This window comes from Anarrhichthys ocellatus, unplaced genomic scaffold (assembly GCF_004355925.1).
Source record: "Anarrhichthys ocellatus isolate YVR2014 unplaced genomic scaffold, GSC_Weel_1.0 scaffold9, whole genome shotgun sequence".
Lineage (NCBI taxonomy): Eukaryota > Metazoa > Chordata > Actinopteri > Perciformes > Anarhichadidae > Anarrhichthys > Anarrhichthys ocellatus.
The window spans coordinates 5,726,041-5,749,975 of NW_022280039.1; the positions used below are offsets into that span (position 1 = coordinate 5,726,041).

Here is a 23,935-nt window from a genome sequence, read left to right on the forward strand (position 1 = left end):
CACTCGGCCTCTGTGTCCCAATATAACCGGTCCACTCGGCCTCTGTGTCCCAATATAACCAGTGCACTCGGCCTCTGTGTCCCAATATAACCAGTGCACTCGGCCTCTGTGTCCCAATATAACCAGTCCTCAACGCACAGTTGAAGTTGTCCACATGAGCATGTTAGCATTTAGCATGTTAGCTAGACTCAGCGTGCCCATTCTGTAGCCCTGCAGGTCATGTGGGTGTGTCGCTCAGGTGCAAACCAGGTGATGCATTAAATCAGTCCATGGACAGATGGACCTCACCAGCAGCTTTGTTTCTGCTGCACTATTGATTTATATTAACGCGCAACTTGACATGTAGCGAAGTACGATAGGGGAGAACTGGGTTGGTTGGCACACTTTTCCCTCTGCTGTATTTTCTCTGACAGAATTAATGTTAGAATATTATAACCAGCACCAAATGAAATGTTAAGGTCTGAGCTATAAATCAGTTTTTAATGTTTACTAAATTTCGGGGATTCGTGATTGAAGTCATGTTGAGCACTTGTTATGGGGTTTGTTGGCACAACAATCAAAGGGCCTGATAAGCCTGCCAAATTTGGTGAGTTTTCGAGTATGATAAAGCCCTCAAAAATGTGATTACACACGTGACATAATAAGCGATTTCAATAGGGCCTTCGCGGCCCGACGTTATCGGTACTCGGACCCTAATAAGGCAACCTATAGACAATAACCAGAAAATATGAACATTTAACAGTATATCTGCCCTTTTTTAAAAACAAAACGAGATTCTTAAGCAATCCATCAATAGGAATGTCCAATTACTTTTGCCATGGACCATTCAAAAATATTAATAGTTAATGAACAATATAAATTCTGTTTTTAATCTTACAAAATACCCCCAACAAAATACAAAGCAACAGTCACACTAATGGACAAGTGCCAACCAATCCCAAAGTTAGTGTGCCAACCAACCTCAAATCTGATCCAACTTTCTGATGACATTATGTTCGCCAGCTACCATCACTCATCCAAGACTTTAAAATCTTTTGCCGAAACGTAGCTGAACCCTATGTGTCTAAGTAGTAACACACTTCCAATATCTCTAACACAGTTGTATAATGTGTTTAGCCCACAGACCACTTTTTTTAAATATAAAATGTTAAATGTTATCTATTACTTCCACCCCTGCTATGGCACTAGTTGGGTTTATAACTTGTGTCTTATGAAAGTTCATGTCGCTGTAATAGAAAATCTCCACTGATGACTGCCTTTCTTGTTTGACCTGTCAGTGGTGGTTGCTGCCTCGTGTCCTTTATTCCGCCCAGTCTCTACTAGTTCCTCTCCATTTGGCCCTCCACTCCATCAGATTTATGAAGGCTGACTTTCCTCTCCGAGGCTGTTTCCTCTACATCTGTTACCCCCCCCCCCCCCGCCAGCCCTAAGTGAGTGCCCTCCCCCCCTCTCTATTTCACACTGTTGTGCCAGCCCCCACCAAGTTGTCTGGTGGGATGTGCTGACACCAGCACTGGACATCCAGCATCAACAATTTGCTGCGTTTATGCGTCTTTTCTTTCTAAAGCTGCAGTACCACCTGGGGGATACTTTAGACATATGTCATGCACTTAACCACGTCAGCGGCCTTTACTGGCATCTGAGTGCAGGTCGATCTGGTGCTTTTTGCTGGACCATTATCAGAGCAATTAAAAGGCCCAAATTACCCATTGATGTGGAGCTATGCAGATTAAACCCAGTGGAGTTGTTGATGCGTGTGTCAAGGGAATCGTACAAAGTGCTTGCTTTGATTCTTGATTCTCCTGCTGTGTGGGGCAGGAGGTCCTCAGCCAGTTTGTCTGACAAAAACTCAACTGAGAACAAAGAAAGTCACCTGATGGAAATCTGGACTCAAAAAGGTTCCTTTTTCCGTTCCTGGACATCTATGAAGCAGATTTAGACAGTTACCAAAGGCCCTGATCAACATGACATGTCCAGTGAATGCAACAAGTTTGACATCAATACAACACGTTATATACAGAATATACAGTTTTACTGCGATGTGAATGATCAAATAGCATCAAAAAAGCATGATCTGAAAGTAGCATTTATTCAAAAAGCACAGGATGTCCATTCTAACCTGTTGACCTCCAGAAAAGGTTCAGTTATCCAAGATATACAGTTTTTGTGAAAGATCTCCTAAAATATACTACTGTTATTATAATTCATTCCTAACACAATGCACATTATTACAAAGGTTGTGAATAAAAGCATAGTTTGCATTGCGTTACATATTCGGGAAACGTAATCATATCACGATGCCTCTTATAACATTTTTGATGTGAGAGAGAGGGGTCTACTGGTACTACATTTCAATTCATGAAATTAAGAATAATTACGAAATATTCGCTACATGTTATAATAAAGAATATCAAAGAAAACATATTTAAAGGGAAAGCAAAAATTAAGAATCACACCGAGGTAAGACAAAAACAGTCAGTACTGATATCCTTTTTGTGTTTAAGAAACATACAGAATGTATTTAAAGGGCAAGATCCAAACTTTTTGAGGTTTATTTTCAGCTGCCCAACTAGGACATTACATTAGATAAAGTGACAATAACTTGTCAAAAGATGTCACATTCATATTTCAAGCTTCATCATCTGAATATCTAAATATTTAATTGTTCATTCACAAATATTCTGTAAACAGATTATATGCATACACGATGTGGGGACCAATCCTTCTTATGTATTATTATGTATGATTCAAAACAATAACTTGTGGCAAACAACTCTTCAAAGCTTTGTCTTTGATGATTTTATTTTCCCAGTTCCTTGAAATACAATTTATAATAATTTAATTATTGGGTTTAATCAAAGAGCTGGCCTCAAGGAGATATGATCTCACAGTGACCTCCTCATCCAGCAGTACAGGTTCCTGTATAGTATATCTCTCTTTTCTTATCCTCATTAAAAACTGGTTCAAGAAGCCTCCAAGATAATGAATTGAGTAAAATCCACACCACACCAGAGATGTTCCTAAAGAATGCCCCACCCCCTCCCTCCTCTCCCCCGGAGTTTACAACAGTCATTAGCATCTCACATCCACTCAGGGTGGAGGCGATGGGCCCAGCTTGTGTTTTTCAGCTGTGAAAAGGAGCCAAACAGCCCCCCCATTTTCATGCTTTCTAAGGCTCATTGAGATGGAGAACAAGAGTCGTGCAATGCTTTATGATGCCGGTGGGTAAACCTCAGCAGGTGAGCCGGAGTCACAGTAATACAATGTCTTTAATGCATGCTGGGCCTGTTGAAACGACAGAGTGGCCATCGTTAGATCAACAAAGAGGAAATACAAACAAACGCCACCAGAAAATGTGATGCGTATAAGAGCTGGCCAGGTATGCAGATGTGCACCCGCAAACAAAGACACCTTCACAATACACTAATCCATTCCTGCTGCATGCAGAACACGGCTTGGATGAGAACCAACATTACAGGCAGGACATTTGAAACTTAAAGGCCAGAACAACCGGTGGAAGCTATGAAGGCCTGGGCTCTGGTCACAACCAATCAGAGGGTTCGTAGTGATAACTGAGTATCACAGTTTGTTATACTGCAAGCATAATGAGTAAGGTATTATAAGTATTATTCATCAACCTCTGGCATCAAATGTAAACGAGGTGTCCTCTTTTAAAAGGATGTTCTATCTTTGTTTAGACAATAGATGGAAAAGATTAAATATATGTATTTTCACATAAGCAAGGCATCAAATCACTTTAACGCTTTTATTTTCAGATCACATCACAATTTGAAGACAGACATACATTGCACACTTATGTGTTATTATTTATTTTTTCTTACAAAAATAATATTTAAACTTGGAGATGAGATGAAATACAAAATAAATAGACAATTCAACAATAAACAATAATACAGCATGGCGTAGCACACTTTTGAGTCCTGCCAGCCTGAACAGAAGGCAGCGACAGGCGTCTCCTTCTTCTCATCTTTCAGTTTTTCTAATGTCGTCGCAGGCCTCTGGCCCTCAGCCTCGTCTCGGCATGCAATCTCATAGCTGTGAGCACTGGATCAGCATTCTGGCAGGGATGGCGTAGCAGCAGCATCAGTTAAAGTCACTCTCAGTCCGTTACCGTTGAAGATCTCTTCACCAGCAGGAGTAAGAGAACAGCGGGTACTGGCTCCACTCGGCCACGTTGCCATGGTGATAGCCATGGTGCACAGCTTGCGTGGTGTAGTCAGCGGTCAGGTGATGAGGAGGGGGGTACTGGGCCGGACCGGGGCCGCTCCACTGGCCAAGGGGCTGCTCGGCGCCGTACTGGCTGTAGATGTGGTGGCTGATCTTGCCGGCCTGGGACATGGTCATGTTGAGGACCCCGGTGTAGTCCTGGGGGGCAGGGAGGGGCTGGGGGCCGCAAGGCGAGGGGCCAACCTCATGTGTGCGGGGCTTTGAAGGGTCGTGATCGGGGACGGTGGTGACATCGGGGACTCTCGACTCAAAGCTGCTGCGTCCTGATCCACTGTTGCTGCTGCCGACGCTGGAGGAGGGAGAGGGAGACTTTCCATACTCGTGGAACCTGAAGAGCAAAAAGAGAGAGGGTCATTGTCTGTTCATCATGACAACATTGTGGTCTTATTTGTTGCATAACTTGTATTTACCTGTACGGCTGGTAGGAAGCTGGAGCAGGAACAAGCTGCTCTGTGTTGTACATGTCCCTGGGGTCGGCCCCAGCGGGAGATTCAGTCCTCACACTGTGCTCCCTGTCAGCAGCCCACGGGGAGTAACGCTCCTCTTTGACGCCATCAGACTCTTTCCTTTTGGGGAGGTCTCCTTCATCGCCGTCGTAACCCTCATACGATGACCGGCAGAAATCTGAGGAGACCCAAATTTGTTAGGTCAGTTTTGGAGTACAGGACAAGGAAGTGCAAACATCAACAGCAGGAAGAGAGTCTTAAACTGTACCTGCTGGACTGTCCTCCTCAGAGTCTCTGTTCAACATGTCTGACATCTTGGATCGTTTCTCCAGGCAGTTTGGATTCTTGTTTGAACGCCTGCAGAACATTAGGTTTATAAAAACAATGCATTGTACTCGATACAAACTACTGCAAAGGAAATCTGTAGACAAGCGTCCAACTGGAATTGTTGTAGGGCTCCTCCAGCTGTGGAGTCATTATCATCAGTACCTCCATGTGACTAGTGTGACACCCACCTTTTCTTACTAGTGCCTTCATCCCGGAAACCTTTTGCAAACGGGTTGTGATCGATCTTCAGCTTTGTAATCTGTAGGTGGGGAAATCAAATCAGGAAAAAAACCCAATAATGTGTGACGCCCTGTCAGCGGTTTGAAGGGAGAGAAACTGACCTTGGTGTTCTGGTATGCTGTGACCGCCGTGAAGGAAGTCTCGGGGAAGGTGAAGGTCTGGAAAACACTCCAGCGGACACTGAACAGGTCGTCCGCCTGGACGATGTGGAAGCGCGGGTGGTAGCGATGCATGGAATGCAAAATGATCTGCAGAGAGGAAGAGGGTGATTAATTCAGACCTAATTCATTAATTCAGTGCTTTGAGCTCCATTTTTACAAGTATCCACTTTGCCGCTGCCAAAGCATCCAGACTGTAAGTGTTACAAGTCCACCAAGTACTTCAATTATCCAACATTTTTTCAAGATAGCAGTGTGGATATCATTTGTATGAAATACAGAGTTCCTTTTGAGGCCCTTATTTTAAGTGCTCTTACTTACATGGCCGTGCTGGTCGAGTGTATTGTTGGTGAGCTTGAGCTTGAGGAAGGCGATGGACTGCTTCATCCAGTGGCTCCCCGGGGCTGGAGATTCGGGGTGGAGGTAGGTCCTGCAGGGAGGCTGGGGCTCCGCTTTCCCTGCCACCTCCCATTTCTCTTTATTCCACTGTAAGACGGAGACAGATAGTCAGTCAGTCTGTCACAGAGAAAGGTGATTTACAGAAGGAGCTTCATCTTCTTCCCTTCCCACTGTGAGAGGGGGACGAGAGTGAGTGCAGGGTGACTGCTGGCCGGTACCACCCACAGAGATAGGGGGTAGTACAGTGGGCTCCCAGCAGGCGTTAGAAAAACAGGAAGAGATAGCACCCTTTGATGTACAATGTCAGGAGAGGGGGAGGGTTGGGGGTTGATAAACAGGGGAGATGTCTGGAGATACTGGTAACCACAGGGATATCTACAACCAAAGCCATGGCTGTGATAAGTCAAGGCTACTTATTATTGTTGGAAAGTAACGGGAATTTTCTCAACTGAAAATGGCTGACTTATTCATAAGTGAGGGGAAAGTAACGACTGTCTTACCTTGTATCTGCAACCATCCTCGGGGACCATGTCAACCAGTAAGATGTATTTGGCACATGGAATAAGGCCCGACAGATTAATCTTACAGTGTGGAAACATCCTCCTGGAAAACATAGAGAGGGACGCATGAGGAAAAGAAACCGAGCAAACGCAGCAACAGAAGACCTTACTTTTCAAACATTCGTCTCACCTGCCCGGTTTAGTGATAATCATCTCTGTTCCTATTTCGCAAAAGGTCTTCCAGAGTTCAGGGTCCTCCAGAGTCAATCTGATGTTGCCCTGGAGATAGGCATCGGGGCCAGCAGCCATGGAGGAGTGAGGAGGGACGCTGAAGTTTGACTTCAAATCTAAAAGTGAATGAGAATCATCATAGCCACACGCTTCAGTAAATGTGATAGACGTCAGGATTCAGAAAAGAATGCCCCAGGTAAGACAAAACCACCGAAGACAACACTGGTTGGGAAATAGGAGTTTACCAATTGAGAGGCTCGGTTTTCGTCCAACGAACATCGGTCAACACTCACCTCTGATGGACTGCATTGTTCAGGTTCAGCAGTAGCGCAGGGATTGCTTGAAAGAGCTTCATGCACTGAGGGCCAATTAGCAATCCAAGTATCTGTGATATCCAAGTGATTCTTCAGCTCTGCTCCCACTCCTTGATCTCCTTCCTCATGTGACAAAGTAAAAAGAGAAATCCAGCAGCTCAGGGTTAGTCAGTCTTGTTGCAGCAGATAATTCAGAGATCACGAGTCCTGCTGGGAGTGGTGACCATGACTTTTAAGGACAGCCGGGGAGTGGGTTGGGTCAAGAGAGCCATTCCCAGGCTTTGAAGTGGCACAATGATGAGTCAGAGCCCCGCTGTGATTGGAGGGTGCTGGAAATCAAAGAGACTTAACAGAGCCTTGATACCGTCCCCACAGGAAGGGGTACCAAGGAATTGCATCTTTATTAACTGCTAAGAGACTTTAAAACCAATATGGACGGACCTTCTGCAGATCGGTGGTTCGCAGCGGCACCAGAATCTGTGTAAATATCATTCACGCGGACATAACTGCACACCAAAATGGCATTTAGAGTGTTTGTGCAATGTTGTAAATACCCAATTTATTAGATTCACCAAACCTGATGAAACTGCAATCTAATGGAGGGTGCATTTAATTTGGTTTTGTGTCATTATTTTCTTTAAAAAATATTTTTCTCAAAGTATAACCCTTATTCAAACACTAGTTATTATTACACTCATCCTTTTTATTGATCTGAAATTAGAAATTGAAATTTTCTGACATCAAATATGCGTTTTACTTTAACACAACTTTATTCTCAGCTTTCGCCATAATAGAAAATTAGGCAGTGGGTGTAAACCCATAATGGTGTAATGATTACGTGCACTCTTTCGGCAGGTAACTTTTACCTGGGGGGCGTTCTCTGAAGCCTCTGCAGGCACAGCTGGTGGTGGGTTGTGTATTGGGGTGTCTAGACAGGCCCATGCTCTGATAGATAATCTCATTAGGCTAGTTTCCCTGGCTAGTTTCTGCATGTGGAGAAAGCCTTGTGTATAGGCAGGCAATTAACAGCCAGTTAGCACCACAAGCCCAAGTCAGCCTTGAATGGGACAGGAGGAGTCTTAGAATAAAGACTTGCCACAACAACTCCACCATCCTCCCACCACCCACATCCAGGCTAAATCCACGCGTGTCATGTATAGGCCTGCCTCGTGCCATGCTACTGCATGCAAAACAAATGCTAAACTGCAGGTATTAGCATAGAGGAAGAAAATTAGACCACAGTCCCCCCCCCTCGTTTCCACTGACAGGAAAATTTGAATTGAGGGCGACTTTCACATCTCATTCAACCTCTTTTTCTAGCACAGACACACCACTTCCACTTCTTATTGTATTCTCATGCCTGCATGGTGCATACAATGCCTTCTGTTAGCTCAGCTCTCTGACACCCATTCACGAAAGGATTTGTGTAACTGTATGGATAACAGTTTGAATAATAAAACCAAATGTAACTTATGATCTAGAGTTTTAAAAGCAATGTGTGCAGCATGCATTGGTCCCGGAGCTTTGAAGGTAGCACAGCACTCTGTTGAATCAGGAGTTAAGTGAGCACAAAGAGAGATATTCACTGCTAGAAAGACTTCCCTGTGAAAATATTGACTCGCCTCTTTAAGGCTTCTGTGCGTGGTCGATGCAGAATAAAAAGGATAACAACATTCAGCTTGTAATGATGCACTTAAAGATGCAGAGATCTCCGTACGATCATTTACTCATGTTAAATGTCTTGACGCAGGACCCTCCCAGCACCCCCCCTTCTTCTTCTTTGGCCTTGAGGAAGTGCGATGTGTTTTTATCCTCTTTATGTGAAACCAACTGTTGTCGAGGAGTTATTAAGCACAGGTTCGGTGTTGCTCTCCTCACTTAGCCAGCTCTTCTCTGGGTCCTGCATGGGGACACCCTTCCACTGTTTCATGGGGCAGAGAGGTCACACACATCTGCGAGTGTTTAGGAGGAAGACGCTATATGAGGATTACAGAGATTATGATGAGACTTTCTCCGCACTGCAGCTCTAGCAGCGGAGTGTGTCTGAGCTGAGGTGTACATTTCAGCAGCGGCAGTGTCAATCCCATTACGCACCGGGTCTGGAGGTGACAGGTGTGACTGGTTAATGCCTCGCTGCATGGCCTGGGGACAAAAGTCAGGCACAAAGAGGCATGACAGGGAGCACTGTCTTATGTAACAGCAAGCCTGGGGGGCGATTTGGATTGGATGACACATCAGGGAGGTCACCTGGAGAAGACTAATAAGGACTGCAAACCAAAAACATTGTGGGATTTGTTTAAGGCCCTAAATATACTGTATGGAATGTAGCTACTTCATATCATTTTGGAGTAAATAATGAGGGATGACAGGAGGAAACGTTCAGGACTGATCATAGATATCTTCTGTTATGATAAACAGCTGATTCCTCCTGTTCAACTGAAGCCCCGTGTCTCATACATGACTCCACTGTGGCTTTCCTTCCTGCGTCTACTCCTGGTTCACCTTTGGCAGCGAAGTTCCACCTCCCAGGTGTCAGTCTTTAGCCATTTGCTTTAACTGCACAGATCCCCTTGTGCTCGACAGTTAACAGCTGCCAATATACAGCCAGGGCCCGGGGATCAGACGGCTCTCCAGCAGCCCAATAAAGAGCCCCCGGAGTGGACCGACGAGAAATCTCACACCTTTCGCTCACATTAGCCATGCAGCATGCCCTTTTGATGCTTAATTGGCCACTTTGAGGGGTTTGTAGAGATAGCAGCCCCATGGCTGGAGACAACATGATGTCACAGGAGACCGAACAATATTACATGGCAGGGGAAATGCCTTCACCTGACAACAGGTCGATTGTGATTTAGCTGTATCTGCTAAGAAATGCTGTGTTGTGATTCGAGAGGATTCATAATATCATGTTGAGTTTATGGCACTGCAGAGAACTTTAATCTATAAGTCTGCATACAAATAGCACCAAAGCTCAACAGGAAAGCAGAACTGATACGTCTGTTGAAGGTAAATTCATCACTTTGCCTGCTTGCAAATAGTACACAAAAAAAACAAAGCTGTGAACATGATCTGTTACAATATCATCTCTGGCATCCCTGACTTAACTGCAGAGTGACCGTGGTGTCACATGCACCAACTAGGGGCCGGGCGAGCTCACATTTGGTCCACCAGATAAGAAAACAAACCTCAAATCTAGCTTGCCTGGCAAAGGGGGCAAATGACAACTTCACAGCACTTCATAAGAAACTCCTGGAAGTTGCTAATGAAGACTAATGACTTCCCTCGCGTCGCAGACTTCACACCAGAGTGTACAAGCCCTTTGACCACAAAGTCAGTGTGGTCAGCAGGGTGGTCCGCCAGCAGCTACAAGAGTCAGAGAGCCCACAGCTCCACTGGAAGAGGATGCTTTACAAATCCTTTAAAAGCTAGACTTCACAAATGCCTTTCCTTTACTTTTTCCTCTCCGTTTAAGGGTTTATCCTCGTCTAAATCAAGGACAGATTACAGAGCCCCTCAAGGCAAATTTTGTGATTTTGGGCTGAATGACTTGACTTGAATATCCTGCAATAACGCATTAGTCAGGCGGTTTCCTAATTTTATTATGTTAGTTTGTGGGGTTGTATAGTTGGCAGTTTTAAAAGAAAAGTTTCATTATCACCCAGAGGAAATCAGGATCAAGCACTGAGAGTGTTACTGATCAACTTGTAATAACTCTTCAGTCTCGTAGGCCACACGCAGCCAGAAAATGAATTGATTGTTAAGAAATGAACTGTCACGGTCATTTTAAAAATGTGCCCATGTGGTGTTTAGTGAGTGACCATCACCTTCGTCTGTACAGAGAACTGGATGAACATCTTCTGACTGGTGCCAGTCCCACAACAAACATCCCAGCATGTCTGAAATTCACCTGATGATTTCATAGAAATTAATAAAATATGAAAAACTAAATGAAAGCTATAACCAAAGCACATTAGGTGGGTATTAGCCTAGTCATTAGTCAGTTGACAGGAAGAAAATTCATGCATCTTAACTATTCTATGTTCTTAATACTTAATCCTACTGTCAAAATATAAGTAAAAGTGTATTTTTCAGTCTCATATTAATTCATATTATCAACCTAAATCACACTGTTTGGGTAATGCTGTCATTGTTCCACTACTTAGTTATAAGTTAGTTTATTATAAGTTGTGTATTTTGATAAGAGGTAGACAAACTGGTAGGAACACTTTCATATTCATAATGCATTATAACAATATTAACACTTAACACGTGAAATAGAATACATGGAACAACTTCCCGTTAGCATCCTGTCATGTTTGATCAGTAACTGGTCATATCTGTCTTAATTATAAACCTGTATTTTTATATCGGGCACTTTATGCTCCAAACTTACAACAAAGCATCATGAATGCTCAAAGTATATGAAAAACATAATTGAGGACGCTGCACTATTGCTGTACTCTCGAGGAAGTGATATGTTGAGTAACAGGAAAAGAAAAATGAAATATTAGAAACTCTTAGGCGTCGTCAACTGTTCCAGTACTTATACATGTTGTACGATGCTTTTACTTTTGTTAGTCTTATATCTTCAGAGAGTTGTTGAGGGGGTTGATTTCAAGCCTCAGTAAGCAACGGGTGCCCACTGGTCTCATATTAAATCATAGTTATTATGGCCGTCACAGTATTAAACTGCCCCCTCAGACACAGAACTGGTTTTCTCAGAAAGCCCAAGAGGGCTGCGCTCATACCGACTAAAACCAGCGTTTTACCTGATGTTTGAAGTAGCACACAGAACAAACGTGTTTCTCAAATATATTTTTGGTTTGACATCTATAATGCATTCATTCCAGACAGTTCCCTTGAGGCGGGGGGGGGGGGGGGGTTTACATTCTGGTACACTCCCAGAAGAACAATAGAAAACTATCTTACACAAAAAAATAAACAAAACCAACAAAATAAAATCCCAATTCTCCTTTCTAAGGGTGATAGTTTACAATTATTCATTTGTGTCTTTTTCAAAAATTATTTTTAGACCACTTTCAAGAAACACAATCAGTAAATATCTCTCTCTCTCTCTCTTTTATAGAAAACAATCTGTAAAAAACATTCTGTTGTCTTCCTCTGAGTTAAGCTAGAATTGTGACAAATTTAGTAAAATGGTTTGAATGGAAAGGCATCTGTATTAGGAAGTCCTCCTCCGCAAGTGTTTCAATTCCACTGAAATCAGGAAGGATCGTGTGAAGCGTCGGTTTCAAGGGAAGCCGCTTCCTGAGTTGACTGAAAATAAAGCTCAACGCTCATTAAAGTCAAACACATTAGAGGGTATTTGGATTGTGATATGTACAAAAGCTAATTCATAATAACTCGGTCCACATCATTCAGATCAGTGCTGGTGACAGGATGTCTTCCTGGTAAGAACTGTTCATCTTAGCTACAAATGCACACCGAAGAAAAGAAAAATATATATCGGACAAAATATTACAAGAATACAAAAATAGCACAACGTTAAGTGTCAACTGAAAAACATCCCAAACGTTCAGTGTAAACATTTCTTATCTGCTACAGGTTGTGAGGCTCCACAGGTTGAACCTCGAATGCAGCCGATTGTCCTCATGTAACCCTTGTGTTCATCGAAATATGTTGTGCACCAATGCAACGTGTGCTGCAGAAACCATGCCCGAGTAAGTGATCAAAAGTGGTGGACAGCAGGTACATACTGCCGAACATCAGTCCGGACTGAGGCGCCTCAGATCGGAGAGTTCTCACACGGGGGATGTTAGCTGCAGCTTGGAGATATAGTCGGCGCGCAACGTAAAAAAATAAACACGGAACTGGTCGGCTGTGCCAGATCCAGTGTACGCTGGAGTGCAGGATACACTGATGTGCGATATGCATAAATGGCACATTGCAGACATGCTGCGAGACGAAAGCAACCGTCATCCGTCTTTATCTGCTGACGAGCAGGGCAGCACGGTGACATGACAGGCGATGAGAATACTGCATTTCTTCTGTAGTGCACATGACGAAGCAATGGCATCAACACAGACAGCTGCAGTGACATGTACCATTCCTTTTTAAGACAGGGGGGGGGGGGGGGGGGTTGTGTTCAGTTTCAGTGCGCACACAAGGCCTTCAGCGGCTCAGATGTCCATGTAATCGTCCTCTTCGTCCGACTCGCTCTCCAGAGACGACTCCTGGCTGGATGTCTCCTGCACCTCCAGCGCCGGCTGGCTCAGAGTGTCCTTTTTGACTGTGGCTGCAGACTGAGACGACAAGATGACGTTCTGGAGAGGAGGAGAAGGCGGGGAACACTGTTGAGTGGTAGACTAGACTACAGTCATATTTGTTTGAAATCAAATTTGACTAAATAGACAAATGCATGAATATTTTCAATGTGAAAGACAGAAGCCGTAGCTTCCTGCTGCAAAAAGAACGACTGCTTTATTTATTTGCTATTATGGTTTTATTTTGATATTGATTTAAACAGAATCATGTAAACGATAATGGGGTTAAACAGCTGCACGCAACGGTTATGAGCCCTCACACAGAAACACAGACGTAGAGGCAAACTGCATACCTTCAGTCTTTGTTTGGTTTCCTCGGAGATGCTGCCTTTAGGGGACAGAAGTGTGGGTGTCGGAGGCGTTACTGTGATTTCTGGTGGGAACTTGGTAACGGAGGACGGGATGAAAAGCTTTGGCATGTTGTGCGGGACACGGGAGCGGATTCGGTTGGGGTCTGGAAGTTTAGACTGATCATCGCTGGCATACTGCTGCTGGTCTGAGAGAGACAAATAAGAGGACATGTCTTAATGTCTTAACATTTTTTAAGGAATATGAAGGAACTGAGAGTCCCGTTAGGTTGAGTTCATATCAGAATATCATCCATTCAACCCATCTGTGGCTGTTTTTCCCTGTCACACAGGTTCTGACCTGGGCATGGCTGTGCACTACTACATGTGGCGGTTTCCTCCTGGAACCAGGCTGCTGCTGACTCATGGCCTTGGGATACAGTGGCGAGTTTCATCTGCTGACAAAGGTGCGACTCCTGCTGTCGGTACGCAAGTCCCTCTGAGGGATCCTCCCGCTCATCTGTGGGCACAAAAGCTGTTAAAGCTATATCATCACAGGTTTACAATATTTGTTATTGTTGAGTGAGCCGGAGACTGGACAGGCGATATACAAATGATCGTCCATTTACCATCCCCTGCCAACAAAGACAATAGAAGCAGTCATCAAATACACAGGGACAAAAAACATGATGAAGGATTAACAGCTTCTAGGAGATGGTGAGTAAAAACTACAGTATTTTGATGTAGAAATAGAATAAAATCATTCTGAACATTTGGCATTTCTGTGTGTGTACGTGTATCCGTCTGCAAGATCATCCAACTTTAATAACCTGAGGAACTCTAAATGGATCCACACAAAGTGCTCATATGCTGAGTTATGATGAAAACGGTTCATGCACTAGCTCGTCACATGAGCACTGTGTAGATGCAACGGGTGATAACATGGAGTGCCATGAAGTTAGCCGTGAAGCAGCGTTGTGGGTTTCTTAATGAAGGACAGAAACCAGACGACCACGGCCGTGTCGCAGAGTGCTCTGCCCGACAGCTCATTCATAAAAGATTTGCACTTGAGGGGATTTGTTAATCACAAAAACATAAAAATAGAATTTGTTCTAAATGTCATGTTGAAATTGAACAAGAGCCCAAAAACGCTGTTCTAGAGAGCAGCCTTACAGGAACCGATTGTCAGTTCCTCATCAGTAGAGTTTGCCTCCGTATGAGGAGGAAATATGCAACACGTTTACTCATTATAGGATTTATTTTTACTGTAGTATTTTTTACGTGTAATATGTCGTAAACGTATTCTGTCTGTGTTCTTTGTTTTTTTAAATAAGTGGCCAAACATTTTAACACAGCACCAATGTCATGGTTCACGTGTAAAAAAACAATGCTGGTTGTCATCAGGTTAGACGTTTCTGCTCGAGTTAAAGTGGATTTTGAATTAAGTCCATGTCATATATTACTACTTAGGCTCATGCATCTCAAAAGCAACAACTGTGTCAAGTTTGCTGCCTGCAAGATGTCTACAGATATCAAAGAGATAATAACATTAAGCTTTGGTTTCAGAGGATGCAGTAAAAAGCCAATCACGGAAAATGGGCCCAAAACAGAAAGAGAGCCAAATGCAGTCGCTCCATTTGCTGAGCACTTATCTGAAAGAACAGAAATGAAAGCTGCTTCAACAACAAGAGGATTGACGTTAGTGTCTCCAAATGCTTTTTACTGCCCCCAATGGCCTCGTACAAAAATCAAATGAGTGTTAAAATATTCTAAATAGTAATCAAGTCTAATGACTACAAAGGGAAACACACTTCCAAATAATACATATTGATGATTCAAGCTCACAGGTTGAGTTGGTATGTTATCAGGGGAAATTAGGCTGAAGACACCGGCAGCAGGAATTGCATCTTTAGATATTAAAAATGTGACAAACAGCAAACCTGACTATTAATTATGAGGATCAGCAATTATGCCAAAACCGCTCCAGAAGCTCAGAGAGCAACAGTCTGTAGGACACAGATCCCCAAAACTCTAAAATATAAGCAGACCAGAGTCTGCTGTTATGTAACCGATGTGTGGAAGTCCACAGGCGCCACCTGCTGGTCACATGGACTACAGCACTTAAGGATCTTAAACTGAATTCTCCCTAAAATCCTCAACGCATCAGAGAGGACGATACCTCGTATTAACACTGCGTTGTGGCGAGAGCAAAGAGCCACCACAGAGTGGTGCTGGAGAGGCGGCCACCGTACCTGTGTGTGGTAGGAAGGCCATGGCCGCAGCAGGGTGGCCGGCTGCTCTCCTGTGCTGTGGCTGATCGTGGAAGCCCGAGGCGTGAGCTCTGGACAGCTTGCTCAGCGGCTCGTACACCACTTTGGCTTGACCCTCCGGGGTGGACAGCGGGTGGCAGGCGGTGTGGCCGAGCAGGATGGGCGACGACAGGGAGGCGGGGAAGAAGATCTCCTTGGTGTACTTGGGCGTGGTCGGGGTGTCGCCTGCAGACTGTTGGGAGACAGAAGGAGAGCAGTGGTCGTGAGAAGGTGAGACTGATCTCGGGGATCCATCGGCAGCGTTAAACCCTCCCCTGCTCAGGTAGATTTCTGAGAACTGCACATCCGCTTCCCTGGAGACAGAATGTGGTCAGAGACTCAGTCGATACCACTGCACCTTTTCAAACAACACATCAGCGATATTAGTCTCATCTCTTCCACATAAGCGGTAGTTCAGAGGCTTACTTGTGTGCTGGACTCAGCTCTACACCACATCCCCGTGTGTTCTTTTGAGGACCACTTACAAGCAACGAGAGCTGCACAAACAACCTGCGACAACAGCCGTCGCGCTCCCACAGCCGCTGCCATGGCAACACCAAGGAGCACAGTGTGTAAAAAAAAAAAAAAAAAAAAAAAAAAAAAAGAACCTTCTCTAGTTTTTAATTTAAAAAGGATGAAAAGTTGGGACGACAACTAGCCTTTATAAACCTTTAATCCCAGCTCTTCACTCTTCTGTGTGAACTGTGGCAAAACGTACCAAACTGAAGAAATCCTGTTATTGTGTTGCAATAATTATGCAGACGAGTAAAAAGTAAATACAACGTTTTTTGTTTTCTGCAACAGAGAATGAGAATGCTTCTATGTCAGAGGTACATGTATCAAGATGTCAAAGCCACGACACACGTCTGTCACGACAAGCCTGCTTTGACAGATACATTATGTTTGCACTAGATGATTTGGCAATAACACACCGAAGCATTATTGTGCTCTGAATATCACAGCTGTGTGTGAGATGGAGCTCCCCCCACGGGAGTCACTCAGTGGCGCACAGGCGAATCAAACAAACAAGAGTAGCCTTCCCCAAAGCTTCCACGGATCCTTCAGCTCAACACACGAGCGGCACGCAGCAGCTTCAAGCATGCAGCAGCTCTGATGATTCATACCTCATGAATTAAACACTACGACGAGAACACCAACAAGTCAGCTGGACCCGTGTGCATTAGAAGAACACTGCGCCTAAGAAGATTGCAGCACCTTAGCATGCGGGCCTGTCTGTAGGTTCCTCTAGGTGTCTGCTGTGTGCTGAGAGGGAGCTCCCACAACGTGAACTGAAAAGATAGTTCTGTGCAATTATCGAGATCGGGCATTAAATCAGATTAGAACAGCTGCAGGTGTCGTGTTCAGGTTTGGTCAACTTTACAACACAATTGAATGACCGGCCAACCGAACATTTTAATTAAATTGCCTGGCCAACTGTGGGGGGCTGACACTGGAGCTCCTTTGTGAAGCAAATGCCCACATTCTTCTTTGACGAATTAAACCTTCACATTCCTCAAAGCCTGCTGACTTACAGCAGGTGAGACTGGAGCGCTTTAATGAAGTACCTCCATCGAGTCTCTAAAAGAGCAAAAAGATCAGTGACAGTAACTAGGCGCTCAGGTCACGTAGCCTCGTCCTTTTTCTCCTACTGATACGGCATCAAACCGAGGGAGTAAACAACACACAGAGCATGACGCAGACAATCTTTCTCGCTCAGCACTATGCTCGTGCACTTGTGGGGGCCGGAAGGAATGTGTGAACCTGTAAGAAGCAGGCAAGAATGTTTCATGCCCTCGAGCGGAGAACTCAGAGGTGCCTACTCACATTTCCCCACTACATACAAGTGTAGTCGAATGCAAACCACGACATGAGCTGGTGGCACAATAGTTACACGTAAACAAATAGCACAAACCACCACATGCACGGTCACCGTCATAACAACAAGTCAGCATGTATACCTGACACGTTAAATATAATCTAATTTTAAATAAATACGGTACATATTAAAACATGCGGCGCCGACATGAAGTGCATGAATATATTATGGAGATTTCTACAGGTAAAATAACAGCTTGAGACTGGTTTTAAAAGTGCTCATACAGATGTTTCAGTAAAAGAAAAGATTATTTTGAGAAATGAGGCTTCTGAGCTTCGTCTGCATCATCTCTGTGTTGTGTGTTTAGGCGTGAAATTTAGACAAAACTCACACGAACAACAAAAAGATTCATGCAGAAAATAAGATGACACGATCAGTGAACTAGGAAAACACATTTATTTTGCCCACAGCTACTTCTTGTAAGCCCGAGATTCGGGGAACATCACCGTGACAACAGCACGTGGGCAGAGAGACCCTTGTCGATCGTGTGGGCAGGAAGGATGGATGTTAGGAAGGAGGAGGGATGTTAGGAAGGAGGAGGGATGTTAGGAAGGAGGAGGGATGTTAGGAAGGAGGAGTCACCGCCACAGGATGGAAGCAGAGCCACTAACAAACCGATGAAGAATACGAGCACTGAAGACAAAGCTGAGCCAATAGTGGGTTTAATACCAACGGAACCAATTAGACACATATTCAATGTCCCCATTGCAACAGGCAACAAGCATACCAATGCTCAGTTGAAACCAATGACGTGTAGCTTGGTGAGTGAGGCTAAAAAGGGACAACAGGGAGCATTCACACCACGCGTTAAGCTATATTTAGCACTGGCAGGCTGAAGCAGTTACTTATCAGTTTAGCACATTTTACTACAGATGCTGCACTTGCTATTATAACCTAAATAGCAGACAAGTAAAATTAGATTCAGTCGACTTGGGGTGTATAACATGGGGACAACTCAGAGATAGATGGTTGCTGTTGCTCACTAGAATACTGCTAATGCACCATAAACGTGTCTTGAGTGAAGCCTTAAATCATCGCAACCTTATGCGAGACTATTCCCACAACATGGGAGGAAAAAAACTAGTATTTTGCATCAACTTGGATAACACAGGAATAGATACAATGTGCATTTAGCATTTTATATAAATGTAAACTACAGTATGAGCTATGATGCACATTGTAGAGCTGTGTTTTACCTGTCGTTGGGCAGAAGTGGCCAACTGTATCTGGCAGAACTTCACAGCTTGGTCCAGAGCGACATCCTCATCAACCTGAGTCGGGAAGAAAAGGCAGAACAAGGACATTAGGCCACAGCAACAAGTCGAAGCAACATATGCTTGTAGTTATATTCCTCAAATCTTGTCCTTGGAGCAGTGCGTGTATTCTGCAAATTCCCCATATATTTCTGTGGTGACCAGTCCCGTGTACACACCACGTTAACTACTTACTGTGTCTCCACACTAATGCCAAACCAACAACATATTATTCTGATTTTGTATCAGAGCCAGTAGGATGTCTTCCATCTCTGATCGTAGCACCAGTAAAAGAAAGGCTCACATTAAGGCCCAGTACAGCAAGTGGGTGTGTGGGAGTTAGTGAGCTTGGCCACAGCCCCACATCGTACACTGAGCAGTAATCTTGTTCACACAGCTGTTAGCAGCCTGCTGCATGCAGAGGTTCAGGGACCCCCAAAGGGAGGAATTTTTTATTTTTTATTTATTTATTTTTTTAAACATCGGCCTCGTTATAGTTCTCAAATTATGCCAATTGTTAAATGGACTGAGTCAACCCTCAGTGCATCACAGAGGACAGCCCTCTGCTCTCAATCCATGTCTCTGCAAACCTTCCTTGTCAAACCGCATACAGTTTGCAGCGATGACTTATCAACATCACATAATACTATTAGAATGGAGCGAATTTCAACAACAAACATCCCGAGCACATCAACTTAATGCGACATGATGTACTGTGTTCTGATGGCGATTGGTTGAAATGTACCACCTTAAGAGTGAGCTGAAAGAAAGTTTAACATCTGACTGCAATATGCAGAAGTAATAACACACAAACATGGATGCAAACGATGCAAGCTACAGATCAAAACAACTAGAACCACATGCAGCTGTGCAATGCAGCCGACCACAAAACCACTGCAGTTTGTTCAAGTAGGAGCAGAAACAGGAGATGCTTCTGGAAAATGTCCAGGCATATTAATTGGACAACTCATTCTGTGAGGGGAAACATGTCGTGGCTGGTTCTGGCTACTCTCTCTTATGGGTGTGTCTAGGAAAATATTCTCTTTGCCGTCTCTTAAAGAGCACAGGAACCCCCCCCCTGTAAACAACAAGAGCTGCTGAAGCTAAGCCATCTCCTCTGATTTCTTCTTTCTCCTCTCCAGCTGTCGCTCCTCTACTACCCTCACACTCCAGATACAGCTCTCTGGCATAACACAGCTAACAACATGGCAACTTCTGTAGGTCAAGCATTGATCTTCAGCTGAATATGCTATATGTGGGCGGTTCTGTAACTACAGCATCAATGCCATAGTCAGCACTACAAGTTGGACTAACTTTCAACAACTGAGGAACATTTGCTCTCGAGATCGAGAGAGAGATCCAAAGAAACTTCTCACTTCTTTGACACTTCCTACGCAGGAGAAGGTTAACATAATGATTTCATAATAATAATAATAATAATACATAATAAGCATAGTTATACATATAGCAGCCCTCTCCCATTACAAACATGTCTTCGACCGTTATATTATACGACAACTGGTGGACATAGACATTAGAAAATGTATTCAGCACTTTCAAGATGTAGTTGGGAATGCAATGAGACGCTTACATTTACATTTCAACTTTAATTGAAAAAAACGAAGAAAAATCAACATATCTTAAAAATACCCTGTGGTTACTTTCAGAGTCAGCAACTTGTTTCAGAAGTGAAAGTAAAACTAGAGGTTGAATTTCGATTACTGCAAGTAAAAAAATAACTGAGTTGAAAGAGGGAAAGTACCTCACCTACAGTGGGTGTTGTGCTACTAGTTTAGTTAGAAGAGGGGTTTTTCCCAAGACAAAAATATTTTAGAAGGGAAAATATCAAGCTTGCATGACTTTGCAAAACAACAAAAAAATGATTGCAGCGCATATACTCAAAACAATAATGCCATCTGTGTATCTTTGTACATGTTGGAGAGGCTTTACCTGTTTCATGAGCATATAAGTCTCCGACATGATCTTTTCAATGCGGGCCAGGTCGTAGGTCATGACTTTCTGGCCCTGCTGCCACACCCGGTAGGCATCAAGCAGCAAAGTTTTTCCGGACTCGGCATCGTCAAGAAGCTTTCTTTTCCTGTTTGGCCGTCGGAGTAGCCCCTGATCGGCCCCGCTGGCTGCCACAGTCACCTTGGTTGCTGAGGCTTGGAGCTGCTGCTGCCTGGAACTGATACTCAGCTCCTCTAGAGACAGCTCTGGTGTCCGGCTGCTGTCGGTCACCTTCTGCTGGGGCTCCACGACACTCAGGGAGGTCTCGGCCTCCGTTTGGATGCCCTGAGGATCTGTGGTAATAGAGGGCCTCCTCCAGTGGCCAGAGTCAAGCTCCATGGGCTCCTCTGGCCCTGCTTTGTGTCCCTCACTCCCAGCAGTCTCTACCTTCCCCAGGTAGAGTTCCTGAACCTTACTCCCTTTATCCACGGCTAGCGGTAGTGGGGTGAGTTGTGCCTGGGAGGCTTCCTTGGGCCCTGCATCAGTGGCACAGGCTCCCTCTGTGATCCCAGGCTTCTTAGGTGGAGCATGTTTGCCGTCCTCCGAACTGGGCCTGTTGGATGCGTCCGTCGTGGTCATCTCCCCCATTGAAGGCACGGGCGCTTTGTGAAGCTGCTCAGACACCTGAAAGAAAACAGAACCATTTAAAATATGAAGTGGGTGCATGCCAGATGTCTAAAACGCTGAGCGGCCCTCGGCTCTTAGGAAGTGTGTAAGTGAGTAGTGATTTGTGCTCCCTTACCCCTTTGAGACTGTTCAGATTGTCCTCCAAGACTTTTACAGTTAGGAAGAATGCTCTCTTGGCCAAAACCTGGCGATCAACATCCCGTAAATACTTCCTTGGTAGCAGAGAAAGAAGCAAGAGAGATGTCATGGAACAATTACATAATACATAACAGAAATAACAAGTGTCACACAAAGTGGGTTCTTACTTTCCCTGGTCAGGGGTTCTCTGCAGCATAAAAGAGACTTTCACCAGAGTATCGTGATCCTTAAGCTGAGCCAACACCTCCAGCAAGAGGACAATGGATCGGTTCATATGAGAAGCAAAACTTCCCGGGCGATCAATCTCATCCACTGGAATACGCCAGATGCCCTGAAGGAGGAGAAAAGAGAAAGAAGAAGTAAAGTTCGACTGTGCTGTACTATAAACACAAATATTATCTTTTCCACAAATGCACAGCTTTTAGTTGAGCAGGAATTTGATTTGAAAACATGGACCAATTACCAATATTCCAAATTTGGTCATGGAGGCAAAACAGTGTCAAGGAGGAGCTGCCTGCATTTCACTAGTTTCGCATTTGACAACAAGCCAAAAGGCTAATGTGTGACATTCTGGAAGTTATGTTTCTATGACTGCTCTCTGCTGCTACTCCAGGTTTTCAAAAGCCTAAAAAGTGTATGAGACAAGGAAACAATCAGCAGGGAGACACGGAAAAACTGAAAGAAAAGTAGAGGAAAACGCAAGAGGAATTAATGGGAGTTAAAAACCGGGCATTCAAAGAAGAAAGTCCTAATGAGGGGGTGGGAAGGCTGCAGGAGAGATCTTGCGGACAGGCTGGCCATGTCGGAGGTGGGGAGGAAGGCATGGGGAGGGGGGGGGGGGCACCTTCTCTTTGGGAACACATGATAGGCAGCCTCATTAGTGCTCAGCTCTGTCCAAGCAAAGCAACAGACCAGCAGACTGGCTGCCAACAAACCCAGTTCTCCTTGATGAGGTGTTTTTTTTTTTGATGGACAAGTCCACCTTTTTCTGTGAGCACATGTCCTCTCAGCAGGTGAAGCCAGGCGAGGTTCTGCACTCCGCAGCGACTGATGCGAGTGCAGATGGTGGCCTAGGCTGTGTACAGTCATACAGCACATGGCGCTGAATACAGCGTCTGGCCTCAGAAAACGTGTGCGAGACAAAACAAAAGAAGACCATATCAGGATAGAACAAAACAAATGAGACGGCTCCATCAGCTGCTGAAGGCGCTGGGGAGCACGGTCCTCCCTCACAGACGGCCCCAGATTGTCCGATGACATTTCCAAAGCCACCGGAGTGGAACAAAGCAGCGGAGAGAGGTAAACGCACATTGTTTGAATTCCTAAGGACGGATTCAAACAATCATTTATGCTACAGCGTGGCACCGTGGTATGAGCCTCCACGTGTGCTACGAGCATGCACAAAAAGGCGTTCATGCTCAACGCACTGTTCGTTGCACTATTATCCAAAACGCCAGAGGGCCAACAAACAAATTGTACTGAGAAGAAGCAAGAAAACAGTGGATGTTACCAGCAAAACGCCATAAAGTAACCTCCACAAAGCCGAGGAGGAATTGTAATCAACTCTCAGGCCTTTATACAAGCCCCGTTAAGAAGAATGTCAAGAATGAAATGCATTATAATGAAAATGGAAGGTTGAATATCCTGTTGATTTGAAATGTAGGTTTCTTTGTTCTTTGTAAAATCCTCAGACCTTTAATAGCTAAACTATTTGTGACAGTCATGACTGAGAAGCTGAGTGCGCACACAGCGAGCGCCTGATTACAAAAATTCAGACGTGCACGACCAAGCGACACAAGCTGTGAAGTCGTTTTCTGGCGCCGGTTTCAGTGCGCAGAGTAGATACTAAGCTTTGCAGCACATGCTCACGAGATGGATCTCACTGACAAGTGTCAGATTGGTCATCTAAAACGTAATATAGAAAGTCATCCCAGAAAACCAAACCCTCTTGTGTTTACATCAAGGATTCATTTTTCACTTTTAGTTCATGAGGGCTACTGACTTTCTGCTTGCAGGCATCTGTTGAGATTACTTTTCAAAATAAATGTCTTCTACTCTGATGATACAGGAGCAAATTCATTCTGATGAAATGGCAACTCAGATCTAGTGGTCAACAAAAAGCTCTGAAGAACAAGCGTATGGCTCCAACGGCTGTGTGAAAATGAGAAGATTTGTTAGCATATGATGCAATCAGGCAGGGCTTGGGAAGGTTTTAACCTTTCAATGCACAGATTAGCAAACGCCTCCAACAGGAAAAGTATGATGGGGGGGGGGGGGGGGGGGGGGGG

At 44.4% G+C, this 23,935-nt stretch overlaps 2 protein-coding genes across 6 annotated transcripts in view; both read right to left on the reverse strand.

Moving 5' to 3' along the window:
- Positions 1-3,074: 3,074 nt before the first annotated feature.
- On the reverse strand, positions 3,075-10,336 carry tbx16 (T-box transcription factor 16). Its single transcript, XM_031849556.1, has 8 exons — positions 6,509-10,336; positions 6,319-6,421; positions 5,741-5,905; positions 5,363-5,509; positions 5,210-5,280; positions 4,963-5,051; positions 4,659-4,872; positions 3,075-4,576 (listed from the first exon to the last, which is right to left on the reverse strand). Exons 1-8 carry the CDS (start codon positions 6,625-6,627, stop codon positions 4,147-4,149), a joined length of 1,338 nt encoding a protein of 445 aa, XP_031705416.1. The 5' UTR covers positions 6,628-10,336; the 3' UTR covers positions 3,075-4,146.
- An 826-nt stretch (positions 10,337-11,162) lies between these two features.
- cabin1 (calcineurin binding protein 1) overlaps positions 11,163-23,935 on the reverse strand; it is a 35,038-nt gene continuing 22,265 nt past the window's right edge. For all 5 annotated transcript variants that reach the window (XM_031849561.1, XM_031849559.1, XM_031849560.1 and 2 more), the window contains 8 exons: positions 21,815-21,978; positions 21,625-21,721; positions 20,823-21,506; positions 18,816-18,890; positions 15,687-15,936; positions 13,796-13,954; positions 13,441-13,643; positions 11,163-13,147 (listed from right to left, as the gene is read on the reverse strand). In XM_031849561.1, coding sequence (XP_031705421.1) covers positions 13,004-13,147; positions 13,441-13,643; positions 13,796-13,954; positions 15,687-15,936; positions 18,816-18,890; positions 20,823-21,506; positions 21,625-21,721; positions 21,815-21,978 — 1,776 coding nt within the window. In that variant the 3' untranslated portion in view covers positions 11,163-13,003. The remainder of the gene's footprint in view (positions 13,148-13,440; positions 13,644-13,795; positions 13,955-15,686; positions 15,937-18,815; positions 18,891-20,822; positions 21,507-21,624; positions 21,722-21,814; positions 21,979-23,935) is intronic.